This window comes from Anopheles marshallii, chromosome 3 (genome assembly GCF_943734725.1).
Source record: "Anopheles marshallii chromosome 3, idAnoMarsDA_429_01, whole genome shotgun sequence".
NCBI lineage: Eukaryota > Metazoa > Arthropoda > Insecta > Diptera > Culicidae > Anopheles > Anopheles marshallii.
The window spans coordinates 59997836-60023723 of record NC_071327.1 but is presented as its reverse complement, the minus strand read 5'-3'; the positions used below and the strand labels follow the sequence as shown (position 1 = coordinate 60023723).

The 25888-nt window shown below is 44.6% G+C and overlaps 5 protein-coding genes across 5 annotated transcripts; 2 read left to right on the top strand and 3 right to left on the bottom strand.

Annotated features, from left to right (window-relative positions):
- Window positions 1-1903: 1903 nt before the first annotated feature.
- On the bottom strand, window positions 1904-6581 carry LOC128713353 (succinyl-CoA:3-ketoacid-coenzyme A transferase, mitochondrial). Its single transcript, XM_053808212.1, has 4 exons — window positions 6498-6581; window positions 5875-6070; window positions 2296-3269; window positions 1904-2221 (listed from the first exon to the last, which is right to left on the bottom strand). Exons 1-4 carry the CDS (start codon window positions 6579-6581, stop codon window positions 1904-1906), a joined length of 1572 nt encoding a protein of 523 aa, XP_053664187.1.
- A 1586-nt stretch (window positions 6582-8167) lies between these two features.
- LOC128711861 (TOM1-like protein 2) lies at window positions 8168-17459 on the bottom strand. Its single transcript, XM_053806748.1, has 8 exons — window positions 17390-17459; window positions 10643-11094; window positions 10487-10579; window positions 10249-10418; window positions 9701-10186; window positions 9541-9598; window positions 8708-8758; window positions 8168-8419 (listed from the first exon to the last, which is right to left on the bottom strand). The coding sequence occupies exons 1-8, from the start codon at window positions 17457-17459 to the stop codon at window positions 8168-8170; spliced, it is 1632 nt and encodes a 543-aa protein (XP_053662723.1).
- Window positions 17460-19766: 2307 nt separating this feature from the next.
- LOC128713610 (uncharacterized) lies at window positions 19767-20720 on the top strand. Its single transcript, XM_053808470.1, has 2 exons — window positions 19767-20207; window positions 20400-20720. Exons 1-2 carry the CDS (start codon window positions 19767-19769, stop codon window positions 20718-20720), a joined length of 762 nt encoding a protein of 253 aa, XP_053664445.1.
- A 1516-nt stretch (window positions 20721-22236) lies between these two features.
- LOC128711179 (cytochrome b-c1 complex subunit 2, mitochondrial) lies at window positions 22237-23930 on the top strand. The gene is made up of 4 exons (XM_053806042.1): window positions 22237-22281; window positions 22500-22642; window positions 22727-23774; window positions 23844-23930. The coding sequence occupies exons 1-4, from the start codon at window positions 22237-22239 to the stop codon at window positions 23928-23930; spliced, it is 1323 nt and encodes a 440-aa protein (XP_053662017.1).
- A 680-nt stretch (window positions 23931-24610) lies between these two features.
- LOC128713905 (syntaxin-8) lies at window positions 24611-25479 on the bottom strand. The gene is made up of 3 exons (XM_053808776.1): window positions 25448-25479; window positions 24842-25374; window positions 24611-24771 (listed from the first exon to the last, which is right to left on the bottom strand). The coding sequence occupies exons 1-3, from the start codon at window positions 25477-25479 to the stop codon at window positions 24611-24613; spliced, it is 726 nt and encodes a 241-aa protein (XP_053664751.1).
- Between the last annotated feature and the right edge of the window lie 409 nt (window positions 25480-25888).

Genomic DNA, 25888 nt, shown 5'->3' with positions numbered 1-25888 from the left:
TAAGCGAACTCCTACGAGATGCTGGTGAGGTACCTCATTAGTTCTTACTCCGTTAGCTGTTGAATAGCTGTCCATTTGGTCAGAGGTAAGTGTCTCACTTTATTTAATGGAGAATAGAATAGAAACTGTGGAGAAAGTTCTTACTATTTGACACTACAGCTGTTGTCTTACGTGAGGGCAGTATGTCTGAGATCTTCCGAGATTTCGGGAATGGGCTCCAAATTTGGAATTTAATTACCGTCATAAACGGTAATCTTTATTTGAGCCGATCTTCCTTTTCTTTTCATTTTCTTAATTTTTAAAATTGAACTTTTCTTTTTACAGTCAACGTTGAACTTTTTGAAGAAAAATGCATTGAAAGGGTTCAAGTGTGAATCGCTTCCGAATCGTGCGTATCGACATGCAGCCGCCTAAAAGCGTCGCGTTATTGCGTGTAAAGGTCGTGAGTATTATGATATTTTTAGTCACCCATTGTATCAATACCGACAGTGGAAAACCCGTTTTTTCGGAAGCCGGCACTCGCCTATCGGTCGTTCAAACTAGCCTTGAGAAGGCTAAGCGATTGATAAACCCTAGCAAGCCGGACAAGAAAAAAAAGCACACCAAACCAATCATACTTTTGTTGACTGGTCGACTGAGTGGTTCGTTTGGCTGCCGTACCGCGCAACACTCATGATGATGATGATGGGTCACGATTTGTTAGACACGGTGTTGGTAGGATTAATCGATAAGCACCACCAGCAAAGGGTGTTTCGCGGGAATGAATGGAAAGATGAAAGGAAGTGACAGAGCGCTAGCGAACGCGATGCTAGGACTTGTTTGTCTACGACTCGTTAGGGGGGGGGGGGGTGTTTTGTGTAATGTACCACACCGTCGTCGTCGTAAAGGAGCTGCTGATTGAGAGCCACAATTAACACTGAGTTAGTGCCCTTGATCTTTGAAGGAAAAAGAGCCGAAAAATGGTGGCAAATTATGCACTTTTCGGAGGTTGAACAGTATGTAACAGGTCGAAGAAGAGTTACACGGTGAGATGGTACGAGAAAATACGAACGACTTCAACGCCGATTGAAGCGACGAACAGCCATAACATTTATTGTTGGTGTGGGTTTGCAAGAAATTTGGCATACTTAATAATTACTGTTCTAAATCGATCGACACTTTACTTAACAGTTGTGCTTTTAAAACCAGTTTTTGGATTACTGGAATCTTAATATGCATTAAATGGCAGTAAAAATCATTCACACACATGGGGACAAAAAACAAAAACAAATCAAATTTCGTATTGTAAGCTATATCCCATGTGCGAATAGTATGCAACAGCATAGTTTTATTTGCATCTAAATATGCAATCAATATTCGAATTTCATTTTCGCAACCCACAAACATACGAATAAAACTGTCATCGTTCTAAGGCACAGCAAAAAAAAAAAAGAAAGGCAAGATAACCATTCGTTTGTCGATGCTGGTTTTATTTTTCTTTTCTTCTTCATTGCCGCTCGGCTCGGTTAGTGGTTTTTGTTGGGAAATTAGATTTCGATACGACTTTATACTCATGCGGGAGCTTTCAAAAGCATACACTTGAACACAAAACATGCATTCAAGAGTGGCTCTTGGTGTAAGGTGAGTTTTGTGTTGTGGAAAACCATGTGTCGCATCGTGGAACTCACTTCTTGCCATGAAGGACACACTTGTGCACGTTATTTTCATTGCTCTTGTACACCTTCCTTCATGCTAAATGCGTTATCTGAACAAAAATCATGTTTTATATCCAATTTTGTGTTATGCTTAATACATCTAATTCACCCATCACTTGTCAGCGAAAAACGCCACCTGAAGGGAGGTTTGTTAGTTCTTTTTTTATACACATATAAAGCCCCACATCGGTGGTGTTCGATTAGCTTCATCACGCATCATCCACCTGGGCCATTTTCTTCAGATCGGGCGAAACGGAAAAGTCACAACCCGTGCTGGTAATGACCTCCTCCACCGTGCAATCCTCGGCCAGTTCCATCAACGTTAAGCCCCGCTCCTTGTCCACGTTGAAGACGGCCTTCTCGGTGATGATCATATCGACGCAGTTTCGTCCCGTGACTGGCAGGTTGCAGTTGGCGAGAATTTTGTGCGAACCGTCCTTGGCGTTGTGTTCCATCGTCACTACCACCTTCGTGCCCGGAGCTGCTACCAGGTCCATGGCACCTCCCATACCTTTTACCAGTTTGCCCTATTGGATGAAAAGGGATAGAAAAACAGTTTGAAATCATGTGGGATTCATCGCCAACGATCGGTCACACTTACGGGAATCATCCAGTTGGCAAGATCACCGTACTGTGACACCTCCATCGCTCCCAGCACGGTAATGTCGATGTGTCCACCGCGAATCATCGCGAAGCTGTCATCGGACGAGAAGTAGGACGCACCCGGCAGTACCGTCACCGTTTCCTTGCCCGCATTAATCAGATCCGGATCGACCTGATCCTTCTCGGGGAACGGTCCCAGTCCCAGAATGCCGTTCTCCGACTGGAGCAACACATTCATACCGGGCGGAATATAGTTAGAGGACAGCACCGGTATGCCGATACCGAGATTGATGTGCATACCGTCCCGGTACTCGAGTGCGACACGTTTCACAATTCGCTCGCGCATCTTCGCCGCCGGTGTGGAGGACACAACCGAGCCCACCTTTTTCGTGTCTCGCACACGCAACCGCTCGATGCGCTTCTCGTACGACGGTCCCTTGATGATGCGATGCACAAAAACGCTCGGCATGTGTACCTGGTCCGGGTCGAGCGAACCAACCGGTACGATTTCCTCCACCTCGACGATCGTCACCTTCGCTGCTTTACACATCGGCGGGTTGAAGTTGCGTGCCGACTTGTTGAAGATCAAATTTCCCGACTCGTCCGCGACGTGTGCTTTCACGAGCGCGAAGTCCCCGGTGATGGCTTCCTCCATGATGTACGGTTTGCCGTTGAACATTTGCGCTGGACGGGGTTCGCTCGCGATCTCGATCGTTCCACCCTGACCGTACTTGATCGGAGCGCCACCCTCGTGCACGAGCGTACCGAAGGCGGTTGGGGTGAAGAAAGCCGGTACGCCGGCACCACCGGCACGGATCCGTTCGGCCAGCGTGCCCTGGGGCGTCAGTTCTAGCTCAAGCTCACCGGAAAGATACTGACGCTCGAATTCAGCATTCTCGCCAACGTACGATGCAATCATGCGCTTTATAAGCTTCTCCTTCAGCAGCAGACCAAGCCCGAAATTGTCGACGCCTGCAAAGGAGAGTAAGGAGACGATTTAAAAAATCTTACTTCTTCATAATTCGTTTGTCCCGAAAGGGTTTTGCTGCTAAAGAAGTTAATTTATAATTAAGTTTGATACGATACAGCCCTTACGTTATCAAAAGCATAGTCCCAAAAATCACCTGATCTTTCAAACATTCAGCGTCGCTAACATCTCCACCACAGCACTCGCGTTACGTACGGAACAATATTTAGTGATAAGCGACCCCCTCCCACTGTTTCGCAAAGAATCGCCGTTGTGGAACGACGAACCAGTTTCTTCCTGGATTTGTGCCACTTATCTCCAGACAGCGTAACACCCGACCTGCAGCAATCCGTGACATCACGCCATACTATTTGGTTTTGGGGTTTTTTTCCCCCCCCCCGTTTGCTATTCTTGGATGCACCGGTTTGGCGGAGTGCTCCGTTTGGGGTTAAAACTACAGTGATCCAGCCTTTTTCTAGACACATAACCAAATTCCCCATCGGTTTCGCAACTTTGCTCGAGGATGACACTTATGTCCGACACTTTTACTCATCATTACGTCACTTGTCCTGGTCGGGTCGGTTTGGCACAATCGGTCCTCCATCCCGAAACACTGCAGGAAGAGATGCGCTACGGGCGTCCACAGTACGACTCACATATCATTCCGCCCCGCAACCAAACAGGGCGCATTTGACATTTCCATTTGCGAGGGGACGCATGCTTTCGATCGGTCAAATGTGGCAGATTCCCCATCCCGGCGACACTTTCGCAAAGCTTAAGGTCACAGCTACACTTTAAATATGTCCCGGTTGCACCAGGGGAAGGAGAAAAATAAAGGGAAAATTAGACACAACACCCATCAGGCACTACAAGAGCAGAAGAAGAAAAAAAGCAAGACCATCATCGATCAGCAGGACCCCATCGTACCGAAGCGGTGATGGGCAACCCGTTGCAAAGCTTCTTCCCGGCACCGGTACGGTTAAGCCTTGCCGAAATTTGATGCATCGTAGGCGAGATATAAATATTAATATCGCAGGTATGTGGAGTGTTGGGGGGAGGTCGTACGCATGGCGATAGGGGTAAAAAAATACGAATATCTCAACCGGTGGAATACGAGACATTAAATGTCTCTACATACAAATAGGTTAAGTGTCACATAATTGCTTGTCCACATATGGAAGAAAGGTTATTTTTTGAACTATTATATCCGATCTACTCATAGTGTATTGCAGATTGCCGCTAGTGATAGTGATGTTTGGTACAACTTTCAAAGTTTAGATTACGCCACAGAACGTTTCGCTTATGGGCTGACATTACACAGGAGTCTTCAAAGAAATACGTCTGAAAATCAGCTTTGAGTTTCTCCTATTTCTAAACAATTAATGAGAAATTAAAGTGGTGTATTGTACTGCTGTAACTAATCTACCGTATTTCCCGGAATGTTTAAACCCAGTTTACTTAACTATTACACCTACACCTTAACCATATCTCAAAGATTTATGTCTCATTTAATGTGGGGTGAATCATGTTCATGTTCATGAATGTAAATGAATTACTTTGAATCTCTATTCTGAATTTTCATGATTTCTTATGATTGATTTATTTTTTACGATAGAGTAAAACCAGGATATATTGCCAATTGTATATGTATGAAGATTCATGAGTATTTTTAAAAGTCAACTCATGATATGAAAGGCTGTAAATTAAAGATTCATATAAATGACTCTTTTCAGATTATTACGCACAGAAACTCTAATGTTAAAGCCATGGTCATTTCTTCTCAGACCAAATAGTTGTAGGTTTATCATAAAAGCAACAAAATGCAGCTTTCATAAACTAGGAAGCGATTAAATAGTGTACATAAACAGTAACAGTTGATAAACATGTGATAACGTTTATCTATGACAGATAGCGAATTCAAATAATGCAGGTGTTGATCTACGTTGTGTTCGGATACACCTGTAGATGAACAAACAATGCACACAGTTTAAGTGAAAAATACTTTACTGTACACTCATTATGCATTTGATTGTGATTGTGCGCGGACATCGAATGAGCGATCGTCATTTCAAGTGGCATGCGTCTATTTTCGTTTCGATCCACCACCGATCAATGAGATTCATCCGACAAGCCCGCAACCTGACGAGCATAGCGTGCATGTGTGATGTTGCCAAGCAACAAAGCTGATGCGGTGCCGTCAAAACACGCTCAAAGCATCCAGAATTAGCAACAACCGGCATCGTCCGTTACAATGGGAAGCGATGAAGTGGTTCGTACAGCTACGGAAACCAATACACTTGTGCGCCGTAGGCAGGGCGCACGATCGCTACCTATACGTGCCATGTAGGAGGTGTGTTTCCTAATCGCGCCATCACACACGAAACACATCAACTTGTCTTGCCGATAACCTTGGAAATGAAACCGAAAGGCAACGGCACGCATGCCGTACCGTCGTCAGTGCGAGTGTTAGTGAGATGGTGTAAAAACAAATTATGCTACCATCATCCTCACATGCTGCGGATCATTTTAAACGCATACTATCAAGTGCGCGTTATCGTTCCTGGTTCAAAGCAATCATACCCACTAACACAATGTATGCAGTCTGCTTACCGGCATTGTTGGACACCACCGTAAGATCTTTTTTGCGTTGTTTCACCAGCGCCGCAATCAGGTTCTCCGGAATGCCGCACAATCCGAATCCGCCGACGAGCAGTTTCGCTCCATCGGGAATGTCCGCAATCGCTTCGTCGGCGCTGCTGTAAACTTTGGATCGTTTCTTCTCCGTCGAATACCGGCAGGCCAGCACCTTGTAGAAGAGACAAAAAAAACAAAAACAAAATGAATTTAATACATACGTATGCAAATGAGTGACGGTCGATGTGGTTCGCTTGTTGTGGGCCAACCGGTTCACCGGGTCGGCCTGATCCCGTTCCTGTTTCGGGTCTGCACTACCCTTTTGTTCACCCTTCTCCCTTAGTGGCGGTTGCTAATTTGTATCAGTTTTTGCATTTGTGTAAGGCATAGATTCTATTTATTCCACTGTGACGTAATACGCGCTGGGGTGAACAAATCTCTGTCGCACGAGCGATTTTACTGCGTACCGCTGAATGCTGCGTCGTGTGTTGTTTCCAGCTTTCCGCAATGCGTTACTCTCACTTAATTCAAGCTCAAGGTCAAATCAATCTGAATTCCAACCATCTGGTTAGCACTGTTGCAACAATATTACAGCTTACCTTTGAAATTTCAAACTTCAATATTCTGCTGTTGAGCCGGCTGGTCGCCCCAAGCATTTGCTTTCTGCATAGAGACAGTGCCATGCTCTATGTATTTCGTAGAGTATCGCGGTCACGAAAGCAATTTGCGGCAATGTAACGGAACGCGCGTCACGGCACCAGCTGTGGCAACGTGTTTCACAAGCGCACGACACGAAGCGCGATTAGCAATGGGTCTATTTTTCTGACCGCGGAAGAAACACACGAAGAATAGAACGATTTGTTTTGGTTTTGCCGTGTTCTGTCAAAACATCGTTCAGCAACCAAAGTGGCGTAGCATTTACAACGTCATCTTCAGGAGTTTGAAATCCACACTAGATGGCGCCAGTGTATCGGTTTGAATTGAAAGACAGGTTAAAAAATTACCCCTATTTACTTAACAATAATATAGGGAGGCAAAACACGGGAAACGCATTTTATTCTAGCTTGAAGTTGCTTGCATACTTTATTGGACAATATTATAATTTTTCGTTTTTAGCATTTAGGAAAGAAGAAATTCAACCGCATGTACATTCCGTAAGGTGCAAAAAACTGAAAGATAACTGTCTTTACGTCCATTGAAAAGCGAGCTCCATTTTTGAATTTGCTTTCCACTTAAAGCTGGTCTGGCGCACATCACACCCGTTTGAATAACACTGATTCCATGACATTGTGTAATTTCGCTTCCGTGAACCATCACGCTTCTTCTCGCACCTCATTTTACGCCTGGTACGCACTAGGTGGGTTTTAAGGATATAAGAGTGTGACCTGTAGTTGCGGTTTTGCCAACGATGCGCAATCGTTGCATTGGTATTTTACTGCCATTAAAAACAGCAACATGCGCAACTTTCAAATGTTGGAAAATAGAGGAAGGAAAAAATACTGTAAAAGCTAACAACAACATCGAATTCGCGAGCTCAGATATATAAAAAGAGCGAAAACAAAATAATACAAATGTTCCAACCGATGATTTTCCCTCTCCTTAACCGATTTACAAACAGTTTTGTTTTAGTAATGTTTGATTTATACAATCCTTCACAACTTTTCCCATTTCGTTTCTTTCTCCTTTGACTGAACGAAGGATTGTGTGTTTTTACCTTAATAAATACAACTAGTTGACAATTAAATATATTTTTCCTTCTCTACGATGCGTCTTTCTTTTGTGTTTGCCCGCCATTAGCGCAAGTGTATTCCTTTCTTACGTTCCGCTGTACGTAGCTCTAATATGTGTTTGTATTTATAATATGGCTCACATTCGCACATCGAATACATGCGCAGAAACAAAAGCGAAACGAAACGAATTGACAACAATACATGTGCCCGGAGGTCCCGTAGCACTTTCCAATTTGGGGGGTTTTTGGCTGCTTTTTCTGCTCTGCTAACTATTTTCATCCAACTTTCTATCTCTGCGTGCAGCGCTTTCTCGCTTTCTAAAGTTCTATGGAAATTCTTAATGTGAAAATCAAACAAACAAAACAACATCTACTACCACAAACGGGGTGGGGGGAATTACTAAGTAGAAATATTAAACAATAATTACAGCAGTAAAATGTAAAAGAAAACAACTGTTGGGCTAAGCTGCAAATGCCCTGCATTCCTCTTCGTTAGCGTCCATGGTACGTGCCAGAACGATCTATGCGCCACACAACAGCTCACAGTGCTAGCAGACCATCGGTTTCGTCGGTCTTTTTCTTGCGATCTTTGGCGGTGGTTGCCGGACTGTTACTGCTGCTGTTGCTACTGATCGTCGGTAAGGTTTCAGCAACGGCCGCCCGTTCGGCGAGAAACTTTTCGAACTCCTTGCTGGTTAAGCTTTCCTCCGTGCCGGTACCGGTACCGGCACCATCACCACCACCCATCGCTCCGGCGGCCGCCATTTGCGCCTCGAGGTGGTCAATATCATCCTGCAGTGATGAAAGACAAACAGGGCGAGAGTTATTTGTATGCATTACGAGAGAACATGACCACCCGTTGCATGCAGGCAACATTCACAAAACAACATCCATGGGAAACAAGTGCGGAAATGATATGGTTTTTTTTTAAATAAGGGGTTACAAAAAAAATCAACCCTACAAAGCACACACCATACACGCGTACGCTCTTTATCTACACCAAACTACAGCTCCCCACGTGCATGCAAGAATTAGAAGAACTAGCATAAATGGGAATTTCACGCTCCTCAGTATACTCACCGGATTTCCCAGCCACTGTTCAATCTCGTCAAATTCCGATTCCCTCGTGCCCTGCCGATGATGGACGGGTGGTTGCAGTGTAACATTTATTGTAGTTTGTATGTCGCGTTTTTTTGTTTTGTTTGTTTTTGAATGTGTGTTGCCCACCGGAAAAATGCATCGCCATCAACAAGGATCAGTTATTAAAACCATTTCGGAATTGATGGTTGGTAATTGGTTGGAGTTTTTTTTAACCGGTTTTACAAATATTCGATTCGTGGGGAGTTTACAAACAGTACAGTACGTAGAAAGATAAAAGGAAAGCCAAAACGAAAGTAAAAGAAAAGAAGAAAGACACACACATATGAAGCCGAGTAAATACAATGGAAATGATATGAAAAGAATTTTCAAGTAATAATATAGGTAAAAAAAGTTCAATTATCCAATCAAAATCGTTACAAAACCTAAACAAAAAGAAGACTCCAAGACTCAGTAAGATGTTGGTTCTCCTTATAAGTCTGGTTTGGTTTACTATGATGGTTATAAGATTAATTTTGGGTCATATTATGTACTGGAAATTCAAAACTAAATAAATCAATCTAAACGGATCGACACAAGCAACAAACCCAGGCAATAGCGACTGTTGGTATTAAAGGTAAGGGAAAATATTTTACAGAGACAAAACGAAAATGTTTGTTCGTTGTCGAACATTTACCGCAAAATCATAGAGAAAAGGATTAAAAAGGTAATAAACCAGTGGGTAATGGAAAAATATAATACGACTACGATTCGATGACGCTGAGATCACCGGGGAAGGTGCGTAAAGTAAATAGGTTAGGTTCGGCGTTTCTTACCAAAGCTGTGTTGCCTGCAGTCGCCCCCAAAAGATCTAATCTGGAAGGTTCTTTATCACTAGAATTGGAGTTGGATAAGCAAAAGGGTAATGAAACGGATCAGTTTACGATAAAAAAAAAACGATTTCCGTAAGACGGAACATTAGTGAGCGCCCCTTACCCGGTGGTATTGTTACGTGATTGGGCAAACATATCGAACTCGTCCGATACGACGTCCGGTGGAATGTTGCTGCCAGCCTTGGTGGTTGTTCTGTTCGGCGATTTCGCTACCATCGCCGAACCGGACTGGGCGGTGACGCTCGTTAGTTGGGCCAGCTGTGACGATGCGGTTGCCGTTGACCCGGCCGCAGCGAGGCTTAGTCCGGCTAGTTGCGAACTGACGTTCGCATGTGCGCTACCACCGCTAGCGCCCGTTTCCTCGCTCAGATCGATCAACGATGGATCGCGCATTTCGACCGCACCGAGAGCGGCACCGAGGATGGCGGATGGTGTCGCACTGGAAGCATTCTTCGGGTCACGGTTTTTCTCGTACCGGGCGTGCCGGAGGAAAAGATTGTTTAGCTCGTCGTTCAATCGTAGCAGTTCCGCCGTAAGCTCATCGTGCTGCACCTTGCCGATTAGATCGACGATTCGGCTTTGCATTTCCCTGAAAGCACCGAACAAAGGATGAGCATGGAGCGGTGTTGGCTGGCGTGAGAGGGAACATACCGGCAAGTAGATGTTAGATCGTTTAACAGTTTGTAATCCGCTGCATCTTCCTGGCCCGGCTTGAGCTCGGTAAGCATCTCCCCGAGAATGGACATGTTCATGGCCACAATGTCTAGTTCCGATTGCAGTTTAGCGATTTGATCTTGCGACATCGATGACGGTGGAGGCATCTGGAATTAGTAAGGGAGAAGTCAACAATCCGTCGCAGAAGGCAAGCTATAGGACACTCAATACATACTGCTGGCGATCCCGGCGTCTGTGAGGCATGATGATGTGGTGAAACCGGTAGAGTGTTAACCGTTTCCGCTGCCGGAGCACCATCGGGTACACTCTGGGAAAAGGGAGCGAGAAATTACAAATCATTTCCACTCCCATTACCACATCTTATTCTTACCCTTTGCGGTGTGTAAATCGGTGCGATTGCGTCCAGATCCGTGGCCGGAAATTCGATGCCTTTATTCTTCAGTTCCTGATACACCTGAACCACACCGTTCAGGTCGGGCTGGGAGCGAAACGCATCGGCCCAGATCTGAATCAGGCTCAGCACCTTCTCCTGCACGATCGGCGGTGGATCGTTCTTGGGACCGATCAGCTTCACCAGCTCCTGGATAAATTCTTTGTTTGCGACCAGCACGTGGAACGCTTTGCCACAGTTCTTCACGCACGTTTCCAGCACCGTCAGCGCGTACATGATCACGGTATAGTTCTTGCCGGCGTTTTGTGTCAGTCGCTTGCGAATCGCTTTCATTGCGTCCCGGGCACCGTCGGACGATTCGTTGATCATATCACAGATTTCCATGTTTAGTGCCCAGTTCTCCGAGGCCAGACTAGCATCTGTCGCTTGTTCTGTGGAAGGAAGTGGGGAAATGATGGATAACATTGATCAGTACCAACATCAACATCTATACTTTTATCATCTAATCTTATCCATCATCTAGTGCATCAACTTGGGGAATTGGCAATGTACGGCTCAACAGCAAGCCCCTGTACGAGTTTGAAACTAAAACTTAATGCTTCTTTTGTCATTTTTAGAGACGTAGAACAACGAACAGATTGCGTAAAAATTCGTCATCGTGCTGAGTAACAGCAAGCGAAATGTCCAACAAAGAAAATCTTCGCTTAATAGACCGCGGCACCATTACCAATGCCATACCAAACTGTACACAAAGTTGCCAATTTGACGGTAAACATTATGCCTATTTGCAATCATTACAATTTGGAAGGCAGAAGGCGAAACCATCATGAGTCATGTGCGTGGCTACTAACCTCTAACGAGCCAACCTTAACGGGACTGTGTAGGTGTGTGTGCCCTTCCCAGACGACAAAATGTCACCATGGTAGAATGTACATTAGACGACTGTGCAAACTGATAAGCAACAATCCATTAGAAACCGCCCGGCAAGGGTATCGCGCGGCATCGTGTGCTTATCATCGGGTGAGGATTGTTGCTTGTCAGCATCACGGCACGAACTCGCTGGTAGATTGTGCCTGACCAGTGCGACTCTACACTAGCGTAGCCGGTAGTAACCGAAAAACCACACACTATTTCTGTTTGGAATTGGTAGTTTGGAATACAAACACGAGGTAAAGTGTGGGTGTGTGGGTGTGGACGTATCTCTCGCTTAATTCCGTGATTCATCTTTGTTTACGAAAGCTGCGAAACAGATGTTGATTAATTCAAGGAAGTTAATGACCTATTTATGAAAGGTGCTATGGTGATAGGGACTTTTCCCACCGAATCTGTGAGTCCTTCAGCAGCAAAAACTGGCCCTCGCCTTCCGTGCATTTGCTATCAATTGGCTGAATTACGATTCTGTCTTTTGTGTATTTTGTTTACCAAACAACGCTCCTATCTGCAACCATTTTTTTCCCCGCCAGTTAAACATATTGCAAGCGATCCGTCGAACGTGTTAGGAAAAGGAAAAGGAAAATTATATCACAACCTTCAAATAGTAGAGCATATGCGTGAGATTTGGTGGGATTTTTAAAAGATTAATCTTTTTCCCTGCCGCGATAAAACGGCACGATCGTAATCGATACAACCAGCGAGCAGCGTTGTATGCCATGTTTTATTATGTGTGTATAAAACCATTATGTAAAGAGAGCAGATTCGTTGCGCTTGGAAGATTCATCAAATCAGTCAACGGGCACGACATGGTAGCAGGGAGTTCCCTCCTTTTTGTTGTTGTTGTTCGCTCGCTGTCTTTGGCAACTTTTCTTAGAACATTAGTAACGCTTCAACCCACGATCAGTGCGCAATGAATGAGTGATCACTCACCATGTCTGCAGAAGCGCAGCTGCACAGAGTATGAGCCGATGGCGTGCAGTTTTATGAGCAGTAACTTCCTCTCGTTGTTCTTATTTATGTTTTATGTTTTTTTTTTTTAGATACAGAAGAAATTGAAATGAGAAAGTGCATTGTACTTTGAAGTCTGGAGGCAAAAGGCAAAAAGGCATCGGATCGAACAATATACCCTCATGTTGTTTATTGTTTTTATAGAGACTTTGAGCTGGGCAGCTTCATTTGCCTCTTTCGAATGTACCCTCATAATGATAGTAGAATGCTAGAAACAAATATGGAATCGTTTTTAAAGGATTGTTTCTCAACGGTTAAAGGTAATAACTCTCCACAGGAGTATTTATTCTTCTGCAGGCTTTTTTTTACCAGCCCCCAACCTGTACACCCTAGATCAATTTTCCGACTTGATTTTTATGATAAATATCACGCTCCTTTCGGTTTCCCTTTTTCCCTTCCCCTTCACACAACCAATTCTGTACCTTAGCACGGCAAAACACCAAACAGCATGAAACCATAATAAAACCATAAACATTAGCACCAACATTATGATCCCATCAGCGTTACCTTCCTACCCTGCCCTGTAGCGCTGGAACTATTACTGGTGCTGCCGGTGCGGAAAACGCAAACAGTAATCATACCACACCACATTCAAATTGAGTTCACAATGACACAACGGAACGCACGACTTCTTGCCACTAGACGGTGCGCGGGCAATGACAATAATTGAAGCGGTCGCGTCGTTGTCGCCGGTGAATAATTATGTAAATCATTTCCTTTGCGTCGTAAGGACAGACCATTAGGGGGGAAGGAGGGAGGGAGGTAACACGCAGGGACACGTGCATTGTGTGTGTGTGGGGAGCCGAATGGAATGAGTGACCGGCAGCTCAACTGGTGGCAAACACCTTTAGCCCAATAATACAGTGTAGGTAATAAATGTAAGATAAGCAGATGAAAGGCCATTAACACAACTGTGGAAAAAGGATATCCTTTTGGGCGTGATATAGTCTTGATCAGTTCTTTGAACACTGGATCAGTCATTTTGAGTTTTCTCATTCTTCTTCTTTATCGGCACAACAACCTTAAGAAGTTTGGGCCCGCAATTTTTGGCTTTCTTTGACTTTATTTACCCGTAGCCAGTCCCGGACGGGATTTTGGACCGGTCCTGTCATGTGAAGACCTGTCCCACTACAATCATGCCATCACTGTGTACCACCATACACTGTGGTTAGCAGTAAAAAAACTATTAAGGGATTGTTTTGAAATGTCAACTATAAATGTATGACAAAAATTGATTAATTACTCTAAATCTCCTGTTTTTCCGGCTACAAACGTTATTTTTGTCTATACTGGGGAACTCCTTTGGCCGCTATGCCAGTCCGAACATTGCGTCTTGCAAGTCTGATGACAGTAAGATATTTGAAGACCGACATGCTGGAAACAGCACTGTTAGATCGAGCATAAAATCGATCTTTCTATACTATTTCTTACGTAGGATTTTTGGGAAAAGATCAAGAATGTAAAACCTACAACGTTTTGATAGACAAAAATCAGATTTTTCGCTCACACCGAAGAGGCAGAGTGCTACGTACGAGGACAGAAAGAATTGTGAAAGATCCAAACATTAAACTTGGGAAATCCGTCTGCGAGAGTGCAAATTCTAGTAACATTCAATTGTTTTTTTTTTGTTTAATATAATTTTGTGTAATGTCCTGAACGTCGATTCCACAAACATGTCCACAACTGTAACTTGGCGTGGTTGAGGTTCGAACGCCTGTCATCGTGCGTTTCACGCATCATTGCATTGTATTCCTGTCTGGGTGCCCCGCCGGTTCCAACAGGGCAGCAAAAGGAAAACCTTTAACCACCCGGCATGGGAGGAGGCCATCAATTTTCCAAGCAAAACCACCCCTACCCCCAAAGGTTGCTGGTAACGGAAAGGACAGTGGGATGGTGGGTTGAGAATGGTTTCATTTACTATGGGTTCTTCTTCGTACGGCGAACAAACATTACACCGCCCGCTCGACTGCTCCCAAAATTGTCTGTCGCGACCGCCGGCACTCGAGGAACGAACGTGTGTATTTAATTCCGGGAAATAAACACCCGCGCGGGGACGGGATATTGGTTGGCTGGGATGGGTTTCCGGCCGCGCACTGCACCTAACCAAGGAGCCCGGCCCACACTACGGGTGGCCGATCCATTGGAGCATCGTCGCGGGCAATTGTTTATTGTTTGCAGTGGAACAGAAACAGATGCAGTTTAAACCGCCAACGCATACACCACTCACACCGACCGAATGCGCCATTGGTGTTAGTATATTTTTTATTTATATTCTGCCCGTGTCCCCGGATTCCACCTTGCACGCTACGCATCTTTTGTTGTTCCGCCCACTTCCGACTAATGTTTCAATAGGGCTCAATCATTCGGGCCGTGAGTCACCACTAGCACCACCGACACTGACGGATAAAATCGACAGAGACCAGCATCAGTTTTTTTTTTGTTTTACAATACGCCCTTTGGGTTGCACGTTTGAGCCACGTAACAAACATCATCAGCCACAAAACTTCCATCGGTTTGTGTAATTTTTTAAAAAATCTTTTCACGCCGAAGTGTAATTGCGCAACCTCGAACGGATTTATGTAAGCAAGCGGTGGTGGTGTAACGGTGTGGTCGACTTGCATGACGTTAATTGCGTCTAACTTTATCTAATTATTATTTCATTTCAGTGTTATCCGGCTTAACGATCGTCTTCGATGCCTCACTGTGAGTGATGCGAACGGAATTTCATGACTAAAAAAAGCCAAGATCAAGCTAGATCGTTGCCAACCAACACAATCATTCTTTGTTGGGTTGGAAAATGTGTAATTCCTAATTATTTACGGTATTATTAAGAGTACTTTTTTAACGCTCTAATCCGATACGGATACTGAATCAAAATTGATTCTCTCCCTTATGCGCCTGTTTAAACAAGTGTTCGGAACGCAGCAGCGCTTGTATGGGTACTAGTGATGGGTTCCCTGGATCGGAACAATACCGGTCCGGAATCGAATTTTGTGATTCCGGTTCCGACTGTTCCGGGGAAATGGAATACCGGGTTGCGCCCGGAACCATTAAAACCGTCCGGAATCGTCGGAATAGTAGTCGCCCAACATCTATCGCGGAACAAGCTGACATGCAGTCCAATAATACAGAAAATAGCAGACGAGTTCTACTACCTTGGTTGTGAGGAATCGTGCTTATTAAGGGCTCCACAAACGCTTATGATGCAGAACATTCCTGCAAGATACAAAAGGCAGCATATATCACACTCTGATAAGTCCGATAGACCTCTATGAACTCCTTGGACGATACGGACAGAGGAAGTCGACGCTCTGGCCATTTTCGAGCGGCGGGTACTGCGAACTATTTTTGGCAATACCTGTGAGCAGGGCGTGTGGAAAAAGACAACTAACCTACGAGCTAGCTGAACGGTTTAACGGAGCACATACCCTGATGGTCGGAACCCCTTCCAGGAAGGTTCTCGTTCGCGACCCGTTTGGCACGACGCGTAGAGGAGCACAGCGAGTTCTTCGACTTCATCAAGTGGGGAAAAGCATGTTGGAAATTAATTGGATGCAGCCAATTGTGAAGGAAAGCAGCCCTGGATCAAGTTTCCTGGAAACGTATTGATGACCTGGCGTATAACGTATGACGTGCTCAACTGAAGAAGATCCACGTTAGCAGACCCAGTAGAAATACTAGAATACTTCGTGCATCGTTGATGCGCTTATCAAGTGTGAACGCACATCGAAAATTGGAAGCCCTCATTTCGACAATTCCGGACTGATTCCACAAATTTCCCACCGATCATTTGTGCATTTGATCTCCAGCAGAAACTACTTTATAATTACATCAAGCCGGTTTGCGTTGACAACACTAAAAAACCACACAAAATGCGTCAAAGTAGTCTTTTTTAATGCATTGTACGCTGTTCGTTGCGTTGCGTTTGGACCTCCAAGCTCTTGAAATCTCCAACGCGGTGCCGCAACAGACTGTTTGTTCGTACTTGTGAGGCTTCGCGCGCGTTAAAGCGACTTGCTCGGAAACCGCAAAAGACTCGCAAATGCAAGAACACTGAATCCGTGAGAAGGTTCCAGTTCCAGTGCACAAAGAAGGTGAATAACACGCATCGCTTCTTTTGCGCTCTGTTGTCTAATTTGTTCCCGCAAATCCTCGTCTTCGCGCCCACCATGGGTCACTGTTTACACCGTAGCGAACGGATTTTTTTTGCTGCTCTTCATACTCCTTATCATTATCGTGTCCAGTGTAAATATATGTCGTTCCCATCGCTACCCACTTACGGTTACACACTCAACCGCGTAGCTTATCTGATATCTGGTGGTGGGCGTCTTGTCTTCAAGTATGAGCTGATAGTGCCGCTTATCCACTTGGACCGTAACATGCAGTGACCCATAACGCCAGCGCATCTAAAATATACACCGGCGAGGCAATACTACCACATCATGTGGTGTTAATGTACGGGCTAGCACGATTTTTCCATCTAATTTCCTTTCCTTCGGCTAATGGGCATTTCGTGGGGGGAAAGTGTTTCGGCCCGCCTTGTAGACTTTCACTCGAAGTCCGGTTTCGATCCGTTTCGACGTAATCTCTTTAGGGTTTACAGCATGACGTGTATTTATCGCACCTCTGAAGAGGGTTTACGTTAACAGGCCTAATAATCCCTTTATCCACCATCATAAATACAATTCGCTTTCGTCTGCAAAACAAAAGTGGCTGAAATGTTGATGTTTTTCCTGTACAGCTGGAAACGCATGAGATACATACAAAACCATACGCAATACTCACCAATTTTCTGTCCAACGGGCGTCGAAAATGGGTTGCCTCCGAGGGCACCAACGTTGAAGAATGATGTCATTTTTACTCAAACTCCTTGAATTCCCTTCCGCTGCAAGTAGATCCGGAGGTAGAAGTTGGCACACAACAACACACACGTTGGGATTTTACCCCCTGAAGGAATTAATTTCCACGGTGGACACAACACGTCGCCTTTCCTTTGCCAGGAAAAGCAGCAAGGGCACACTTGCAACTTGCGCACACACTAACACACACGCACACACGTAGGAGGTGGGAGAAGGTTTTTCCTTTTCCTTGCTGCTCTTTAGCCGGGTTCTTTCCGGTTCGACTCCGGACAAATCGATAAGTGCGAACTATCTAAGCGCTTCGTGGCTCGAACACCAAGCAAAGCAGCAGCACAGTTTTCACTCGGTTCCGGTCACCTGCAACGGCACCAACAAACGATCAATATGATGCATTAACACACACCGTCATTTACGTACACATACACAGAGAGAGAGAGAGAAAAAAAAGTATTATATGAAGGGAAAACATGTTATTTATTCCGCAATGGTAGAAAACACAAAGCACAAGCATAAATCGTACTTTAGCGCTGATATCGCCGGTAGTCTTCGTAGCTATAGTGACACATCCTTCAATGCATCATAATTGGATTGCTTTGATGATGTGATATATGATTAACGCCACAAAGTTTTGCGTATATTAAATGCGATAAAACTGCGCAAATTAAACAAAAATAGCTCTTGGTTGTTCCAGGCAAATACATATGCAATAGGGTAGTTTAGATAGTGCGACATCGAACAACAACGCTGTTTGCTTGCTTCTAAGCACAAATCGTCCGCAAACACTGCTAATGAACTTAAAGACAAAGTTTTTAATTTATTCTAATTTTGTCACGCCAAAAAAAATGCGAAATACGAACTGTCAACTGAATGCGAGCAACTTTGACAGAGCAGACAAAGATGACGATGATGATGATGCTGTTGTACAATTGAAACTCCCGATGTTGTGATGATTCACTCTGGCCTATTCGTGGTAGCCAACTAGCCGCGGAACTACGCGGTACATCAAACATGGAAATGTAGTCACAACAAAAACACTATCCATCGCCTATATGCGCGCCAGCGCGCACACGCACACCCACGATAAAGCACAGCTCTTGGACACAACACACAACGGCGTCTGAAAGATACTTTGCACAATAGATATTTTCCTGGTAATGATTTACATTTCAATGCAATGAAATACTTCTACCGCCTGTGGTGTACTCGTAGAATATGCATTAGCCCCACCCACACGAACGCGATAGCTTATGGCAGGTCAATTTTTCCCGGCATACGGTTTATATCTCGCACTTTTTACGAACGAACACCACGCAATTACTCCAATAAAGCACACCAATCAGCTAGTATATCACCGAACATTCTTTACCTTTTCTATTCGCTTTCGCGTATAGAAAGTACGGTGTAACAACGAGAACGAGTCTTAAACAAACAAACAACTAGAATGAAAGGGTTTAAAGATTCAACTAATGAATTAATTTACAGAGCGGTTCACACATCAGTCACCTTTACTTTATGGAACCCTTGGAAAAACTCGTACGACTACGAATGGCTTTATGTGCTGATGTTTCTTTGCTGTTCTCGGAAAGAGCGAATTGGAAAACATCATCCCTTAACGAAAACGTCAAACAGATGTCAACAGCAGGTATACCTTTTTTAACGAAATCTTTGCACAGTGGAAAGCACGTGGAAAGAAACTGCATTTAAATATCAAAAATTTAAAAAAAAATTCTTAAAAAATTTATATTTTTTTTAATGTTTCTTCAATGCGTACCAGATGGTAATTAAATTTTCTGAAGATACGTGAGGGAAAATATAACAGCTATCATAGATTTTAGTAAAATGGTAAAAAGAAGTTAAACTCGATTTGGAAGATAGACGACAAAATCGTTTCGCAGAATCGGTCAGGTCAATTACTCCGTAATAACCCCGTTGGTGATGCTACTTATTTACGATCGTACATCTTCGCACATCCTAAGGAAATGAAATGTGCCCTGGGTGCTGGCCTACTTCGTTTCTACACGCACGCATACATGCGCCAAGGGTTTATGCGTTTGCGAAAACTCGTGCTATACTAAAGATGTACGTGCGTTGTGATGTTGTAAAGTGCGTTTCCTGGAGGCAGTGGGCATATTTTAACATGTTTCGTGATTGTCATTGTTGACCAACAACCTCCTATTAGCTGTATTTTATCGTTTTTATTTGTAAAATCGCCATTGGTTCAATTATTCTTGCTAAAACTACGCGTAACACAGCGTACCTTTTTGTGAGTTCACATCGAGGCGAAACTCCTGTACACACACAAAATGGCCGATAGTCGATGTACAACAGCACAGGGTGCTTGTACGTTCGCCCTTGAAAGTCTGGTTGAGTTTTTACAAAAGTATCCTGACTTTACGCAAATAATGACGGGTGGGTCGGGCTATAAACTCGACTTTCCTACACTCATCGCTGATGCGAAAAAAATGGACATGAAAAAGGCAGTTGAGGACATTTGGAAAGAATTTGATACGAACGGTACTAGTTCCGAACTTTACGAGGCTGATCAACGCGATCAGAAGCGCAGCCAGCCTATGAGCGCAGTTTGGAACAATCAGTTGGAAGCGGATACCGAGGATGAACCAACCAAATCGGACGTATCGGCTAATGAAAGTTCAGAATGCGGCGCTCTACAGGACATTACCAATCAGTTAAAACAAAGATGCAAACTACGCAAAAACAGAAATAAAAATGTGTCCTGTCTAGAGGTAGGCCATAATTCGTAGGCTTTCATCGATAAAGCATTGTCCTCTGTGCATCTGTTTTCCACCGGTTGTTTTGTGTAGTGTGCGTCATAATGTGTTAGTATCGTACCTTGCAGTAATGTCCGATGTACCAACAAATGCACTGTTTTACATTGTTGTTTCATATTGTTGTCTCTCTCTCTCACCCTGATGCAGCACTGCGTTTTCTGTCTGAACAATGGTGCCGACAGAGAAGTTTACGAAAGCCACAACTGCAAGGACGATTGGGGCAATGTAACGTGTCCTGTGTTGCAAAAGTTCGTCTGCTCACGTTGCAATGCTACTGGGAAGAATGCACACACTGCCAAATATTGTCCCCTGAAACCGATCATCACGCCGGAAGATTGCTTGGTAATGGAGCAAAGATGGCAACAAGAACGACGCCGTAGACCTGCAGTTACTGTAAACACCAATGGCGTCGATAACCGAAGCAAACCCTCCGTTCAAATCAAAAGACGATCAAGGCTACGTTTTTAGGAGAAGAAGTTTTTAGCTGAGGCAATGCAGGATAAACATGTTTTGTTACTTCTTTACGAATTGCTATAAGCTCTGTGAGCTTCAGCATCTTAAGTTAGGCAAAAAGTTTGCTTAGAGTAAGCGATCGAGAAACTTTGGCTGATCGTAATGTAAGCCATCGAAAAGAGCTAGTATTTATCTAGGAGATGAGATTATGTGCAAAGTGAATATCTTTGCGTTCGAATGAAGTACAGTAGGAAGGAATCTCAACGAGACACAATTCGTGTGATCGTACGAATAACGTAAAACATCATGTGAGCTGGCATTGCCGGTGTTTTCAACAAATCGAGCCAATCGTGTACAATTTTTGAGGAATTGTGATCGTGAAAATTATTTTTCTTATCATTTTGTTTAGCAGAGGAGTTACGTTTCTTTGATATCTATATTTTATCAACTACTATCGTGAAACTACAAACTATAAATGAATACGTTCATTAATGGCGACAATAACATTAAGTTTATAAACGACATGTAATGTTCACGAGAATAGCGGAAAGATCAGACGTTAGTTAAAACATATATTTTCTCTTATGAAACTTCTAACATTTTACGACCTTTGATTACAGATTGAAATTTTTCTAAATATAAAAATTTGCCTTTTGCGCTTTTCATACATATCGGAATATCTTTGTATTTACTGTAGTAAAAGTAAGTGGATAGTACTTAGTTATTTATTCGGCACTACAACAGCTTCGCGATCTACAGCCTGCTGCAGGAGTCCGCTCACGGTTGAACGCTGTCGTCTGCCAATCTATTATCCCAGCGGCGGACATATCAACCCCATCACCAAGTCTCAATTTTAGGCCTACCAAACTTCCTCTGTCCATGTGGCCTAAAGAGACTTCACGGGCTAGGTTGTTCGGAGACTGATATGATCAGCTCACCGGATCGTAGCAGATCTAATTCGCTGTACGACAATGAGTTGATGATGTCCATGCAGCATTGCAAATTATGCATTGTCCTTTTACATTCATGCAGCAGCGCCTCCTCTATTGTCCTTCTACACATACAGGACTAAAAATGCTTCTGAATATCTTCCTCTCGAACACGACTTCGTTCCATCAGTTTTGTGCAAGGTTCATGTGTTGGAGCCGTATGTGAGTAGTGAGATTTTTCTGTTTCCAGCTTCATTCATCACGATTGCTGTTATGAGTAGAAAAGTTTTGTAGAAGTAAAGAAATGTGCATAATTTGCAAAAATGTTTGTACGTACATCATCAAGTTTGCGCTACTGCATTTCTCTTCAGATGGGCAATATGTTTCGGTGTCATCTAGTTATCTTGGTATCAACTGTCAATCAGACGTGTGACGTTTCTGACGTTTCGGACAATTTTTCTCACCGATTGGAAAGAAAAAAAAGTTGATAGCGACCGACCGAGAGCACCAACAAAAGATACGGAGATCCTTTCTGTGGCCGCAGTTAAGCAGTCCGACCAACTACCACCTTCCAGCCAGTAAAACTAGACGGGCTAGAAAAAATGGCATCCGTTACATCGAAAACCCCGATGCTTCGTGCGGCAGCGGTAAGAATGGTTTGCTATTCCGCAATTTTGCACACCTTCGTGTGTTTCCTTGCTGGCGGGCGAAGTGTCAAATCTCGTTACGTAAATTGTTCTCCGTGATGAAATAATCTTTGAGCCCTTCTATTCGGATGAACAGTTTACTGCACGAGATGGACTATTATTTGCACTGATTGAAGTGTTCAGATCGATTGAGAGAAATGTGTGTATTTTTTTTCTAGGCCCGTGGCTATGCCGCTCATGCCCAGGCTGCCGCTGCTAGCCGTGGATCGGGCGAAGTGCAGACGACCACCCTTCCTAACAAGCTGGTCGTTTCATCGGCGGAACCGAATGCTCCTGTGTCCCGGATTTCTATCGCTTTCCGGTAGGTACAATACGCTGTAACTGTATGCTATGCTTCATGGCCATGCATTGATTGACGAATGTTTTGCTTTGACCGACGTTGTAGTGCCGGATCGCGCAACGAAACTGCAGACAGTCTAGGTGCAGCACACGTGCTGCGTGCTGCCGGAGGTCTCTCAACCAAGTCGGCCACCGCGTTCGGTATTACGCGCAACATTCAGCAGGCTGGCGGTTCCCTGACGTCGTTGGCCGACCGTGAGGTGGTATCGTACAGTGTTGCCGTGACGAAAGATCAGCTGGAGGTGGGTTTGAAGTATCTGGAGGCTACTGCCACCGGACAGGTGTTCAAGCCCTGGGAGCTGGCCGAACTGGTACCCACCATCCGCAACGAGCTGGCTCGTTTGCCGGCCGAAGTCCAGGCCGTCGAATTGCTGCACAAGGCCGCCTTCCGTGACGGACTTGGCAATTCCGTCTTCTGTCCAGACTATTTGGTCGGCAAACATTCGTCGGAAACGATGCAGCACTACTTTGCGACCAACTGCACCACAAACCGGGCGGCCGTTGCCGGTGTCGGCGTTGATCACCAACTGCTGGTTGGCTTCGCACAGAGTCTTGCACTTGAGTCCGGGGCCGGTGGTGAGAATAAGTCCACCTTCAACACCGGTGAAGTGCGTCGCGAAGGAGCCGGTTCCCGCGCTGCCGTAGCCGTGGGCGCTCAAGCTGTTGGTTGGAAAACGGCATTGAACGAAGCTGCTGCCTTCTGGGTGTTGCACTTCGCTGCGGGTGTGGGCCCGGTAACCAAGCGTGGTGCTAACAATGGTGCCCTCACGAAGGCTCTCGGTGGTGTTAACTGCAGTGCTCTGTTCAACGGATACTCCGATAATGGAATGTTCGGATTCGTCGTGTCTGGAAATGCGAAGGATGCGGGTAAGGCGGTGGAGGACGGTGTAAAGGCCCTTAAATCGCTCTCAGTTACCGATGCTTGTGTGGCCCGTGGTAAGGCATTGGCTGTTATGGCCGTGGCTGATGTTGCTGAGAACCAAAGCTCCCTGCACCACCAGCTGGGCGAAGAGTCCGTCGTCTTAGGGCATGTGTACAAGAAGAATGACCTGATTGCTGCCGTCAGTGCCGTCACCACCAGTGATGTTCAAGCTGTAAGTGTTATTAAATTCTAATGTTGTGTTATATCAAGTTGATACATGCATTGTTTATACCATTTTCAGGCCGCCAGGAAGGTTGCTTCCAGCAAATTGGCCATCGGTGCCGTTGGCAATCTGTCCCACGTGCCGCATCTTTGTGAGTTGCATTAATTCCCGAAATAGAAGTAGCACGGCCGAGAGAGGAAGGGAAATATTCTGGACAATGTTACTGTTATTGTTTCTTCATCCTGTGGGACAACGCCTCCGAAGTCGTATTTGTCCGCCGCAACCATCGCAGGCAGAGAGAAACAGAAACGCACTATGCATAGCAGAAGCTGTAGTATAATTCAAACTTAAAAACTATCCGACGACAAAACCATACAGACGAGACGCCCGCAACAGAACGAAATTGAAATTAATTGGATATGCGACCTCCTGGGGTCGGTATTGGCTAGTGGTATCGTCATAACCATATAAAACCAAGGAATAGATTGATTCTTCATCGATGTATTGGATGTGTTTTACTGGGCTATGGAAGGAAAGCTAACCCCACTCGTGGTGCAAAAACAATGTATTCAATAAATAGGATAAACGTCAATTTTTCCCTGTTGTTTCAAAGAATCTCCGAATGCCGTTTCGTGTAAATATGTTTCTTTTTTATTCACGTATAGTACAATAATAGTTAAAATACATTGCGATATGGAGTGTAATCAATAGTTATACTCATGCCTTGCCATTACAGATTACACTTTGTTGCATGGATTGACTGGGGCAGAGATAAACGCCAGATAAGAGTTATAACAACTGCAGTTGCGGTTATATAAATGTGTACACAAAGAGCCTCATACGCCTCAGAAAATACCGGTTAAAACAATTGCAACGAAAAGCAGACCTATAACGATCCAATAGCCCCAGGTAGAATCTTGCGTGGTGATTGTTCCGATTTGGTGCGTTTCACGGTTTATTCGACCATCGGTCGTTTCCATTGTTTGAGCCAAATCATCCAAAATATCTGAAACGACCCAAGGAAAGTCATGTTCTGTAACGTTCTGGTGGTTGGACATTAATCACCGCGCAATTACCATTATGACGATCGACCTCTCCGCCTATTCTCGTTGCTAGCTCCTTTTGTCGTGCGATCACTTGGGAAAGAGCTTCGAGGCCTTCATTTTGGTCTTCCAGAATCCTTGTCTGCTGGGAGCGTAGATCAGCCACAGTATAGTTGCTTTGTGATGGTATCAGTGCTGGCTCATCATCATCGTCATCATCGGCAAAAGCTCCACGGGAACGGTTGCTGCTACCCGTTTCAAACAGTGCCGACCGAGCGACCGACGGTTCGACGTATGTGAATTGACGCTGTAATTGAATCAGCTTCGACTGTAGGGCTTCTATTTTGCGCTGCCTCCGTTCGGCTTCCCCAGACGTGAGTGTGTTCGAGATGAGCCCAAGCTTTCGGGTTAACTGATCCAGCTCACTGCCGAGTTGCTTCAGCCGCACACGCACCGTACCGGACAGCACGCCATATTCGCGGGATAGCTGATTTTCTCTGTTGCGTGCCGCTAGCTGGGACTGAATATCGTTGCTCAGGTTCTCGCACGCATCCAGTTCAGTCAGCCTTGATAGGGAGGTGGCAATGAAAGAACAAAACATAGAATAAAGAGAATCTATAGCGGAATTTCGTTCCTCACCAGGGATCCCCGTCGATGTTGATTAAAGCCATGTTGAAGCACCAAAGCCGAATACGACAAGTGTGGTCAGCAGGGTAGCACTACGCACAGCATGAAAATGATGAGTAATTTAATTATTTTGATAAGACGATCGAGAGGCAGAAACAAAAACATACAAGAAAACGATCTAGCACCCGCTCGACTGTCACGTGGAGCTCGATTTTACCCATGTAACAATTCCAGTCGATTGTGTTCCAACTGTCAAAATGCTGAATTTTTCGCCGATTCTACTGGCCTCAAATATATTCAAAATTAAAAGTTCCAGCCTTTTTTCTGGGTTAAATTAGCACACAAGCAAAGCAATAGAGTTTTTGCTACTATTTAATTAAAAATGCCCTGCTTTTCTGGTCCAAATGAGCAATTACCAAAGCAGTTGCAAAATTTCCTTGCGTAAGGTTGAAG

Coding starts and splice junctions, on each gene's coding strand:
- LOC128711179 (XM_053806042.1), top strand. CDS start 22,237: ATGGCATCCGTTACATCGAAAACCCCGATGCTTCGTGCGGCAGCG. Junction 22,282..22,499: donor CGATGCTTCGTGCGGCAGCG/GTAAGAATGGTT, acceptor TTTTTTTTCTAG/GCCCGTGGCTATGCCGCTCA. Junction 23,775..23,843: donor CCACCAGTGATGTTCAAGCT/GTAAGTGTTATT, acceptor TACCATTTTCAG/GCCGCCAGGAAGGTTGCTTC.
- LOC128713905 (XM_053808776.1), bottom strand. CDS start 25,479: ATGGCTTTAATCAACATCGACGGGGATCCCTG. Junction 25,375..25,447: donor AACATCGACGGGGATCCCTG/GTGAGGAACGAA, acceptor CTCCCTATCAAG/GCTGACTGAACTGGATGCGT. Junction 24,772..24,841: donor AGAGGTCGATCGTCATAATG/GTAATTGCGCGG, acceptor GGGTCGTTTCAG/ATATTTTGGATGATTTGGCT.
- LOC128711861 (XM_053806748.1), bottom strand. CDS start 17,459: ATGACATCATTCTTCAACGTTGGTGCCCTCGGAGGCAACCCATTTTCG. Junction 10,187..10,248: donor GATCTAACATCTACTTGCCG/GTATGTTCCCTC, acceptor CGGTGCTTTCAG/GGAAATGCAAAGCCGAATCG. Junction 8,759..9,540: donor CTGCAGGCAACACAGCTTTG/GTAAGAAACGCC, acceptor CATCATCGGCAG/GGCACGAGGGAATCGGAATT.
- LOC128713610 (XM_053808470.1), top strand. CDS start 19,767: ATGGCCGATAGTCGATGTACAACAGCACAGGGTGCTTGTACGTTCGCC. Junction 20,208..20,399: donor AAAATGTGTCCTGTCTAGAG/GTAGGCCATAAT, acceptor ACCCTGATGCAG/CACTGCGTTTTCTGTCTGAA.
- LOC128713353 (XM_053808212.1), bottom strand. CDS start 6,581: ATGGCACTGTCTCTATGCAGAAAGCAAATGCTTGGGGCGACCAGCCGG. Junction 6,071..6,497: donor TGAAGTTTGAAATTTCAAAG/GTAAGCTGTAAT, acceptor CTCTTCTACAAG/GTGCTGGCCTGCCGGTATTC. Junction 3,270..5,874: donor GGTGGTGTCCAACAATGCCG/GTAAGCAGACTG, acceptor TCTCCTTTGCAG/GCGTCGACAATTTCGGGCTT.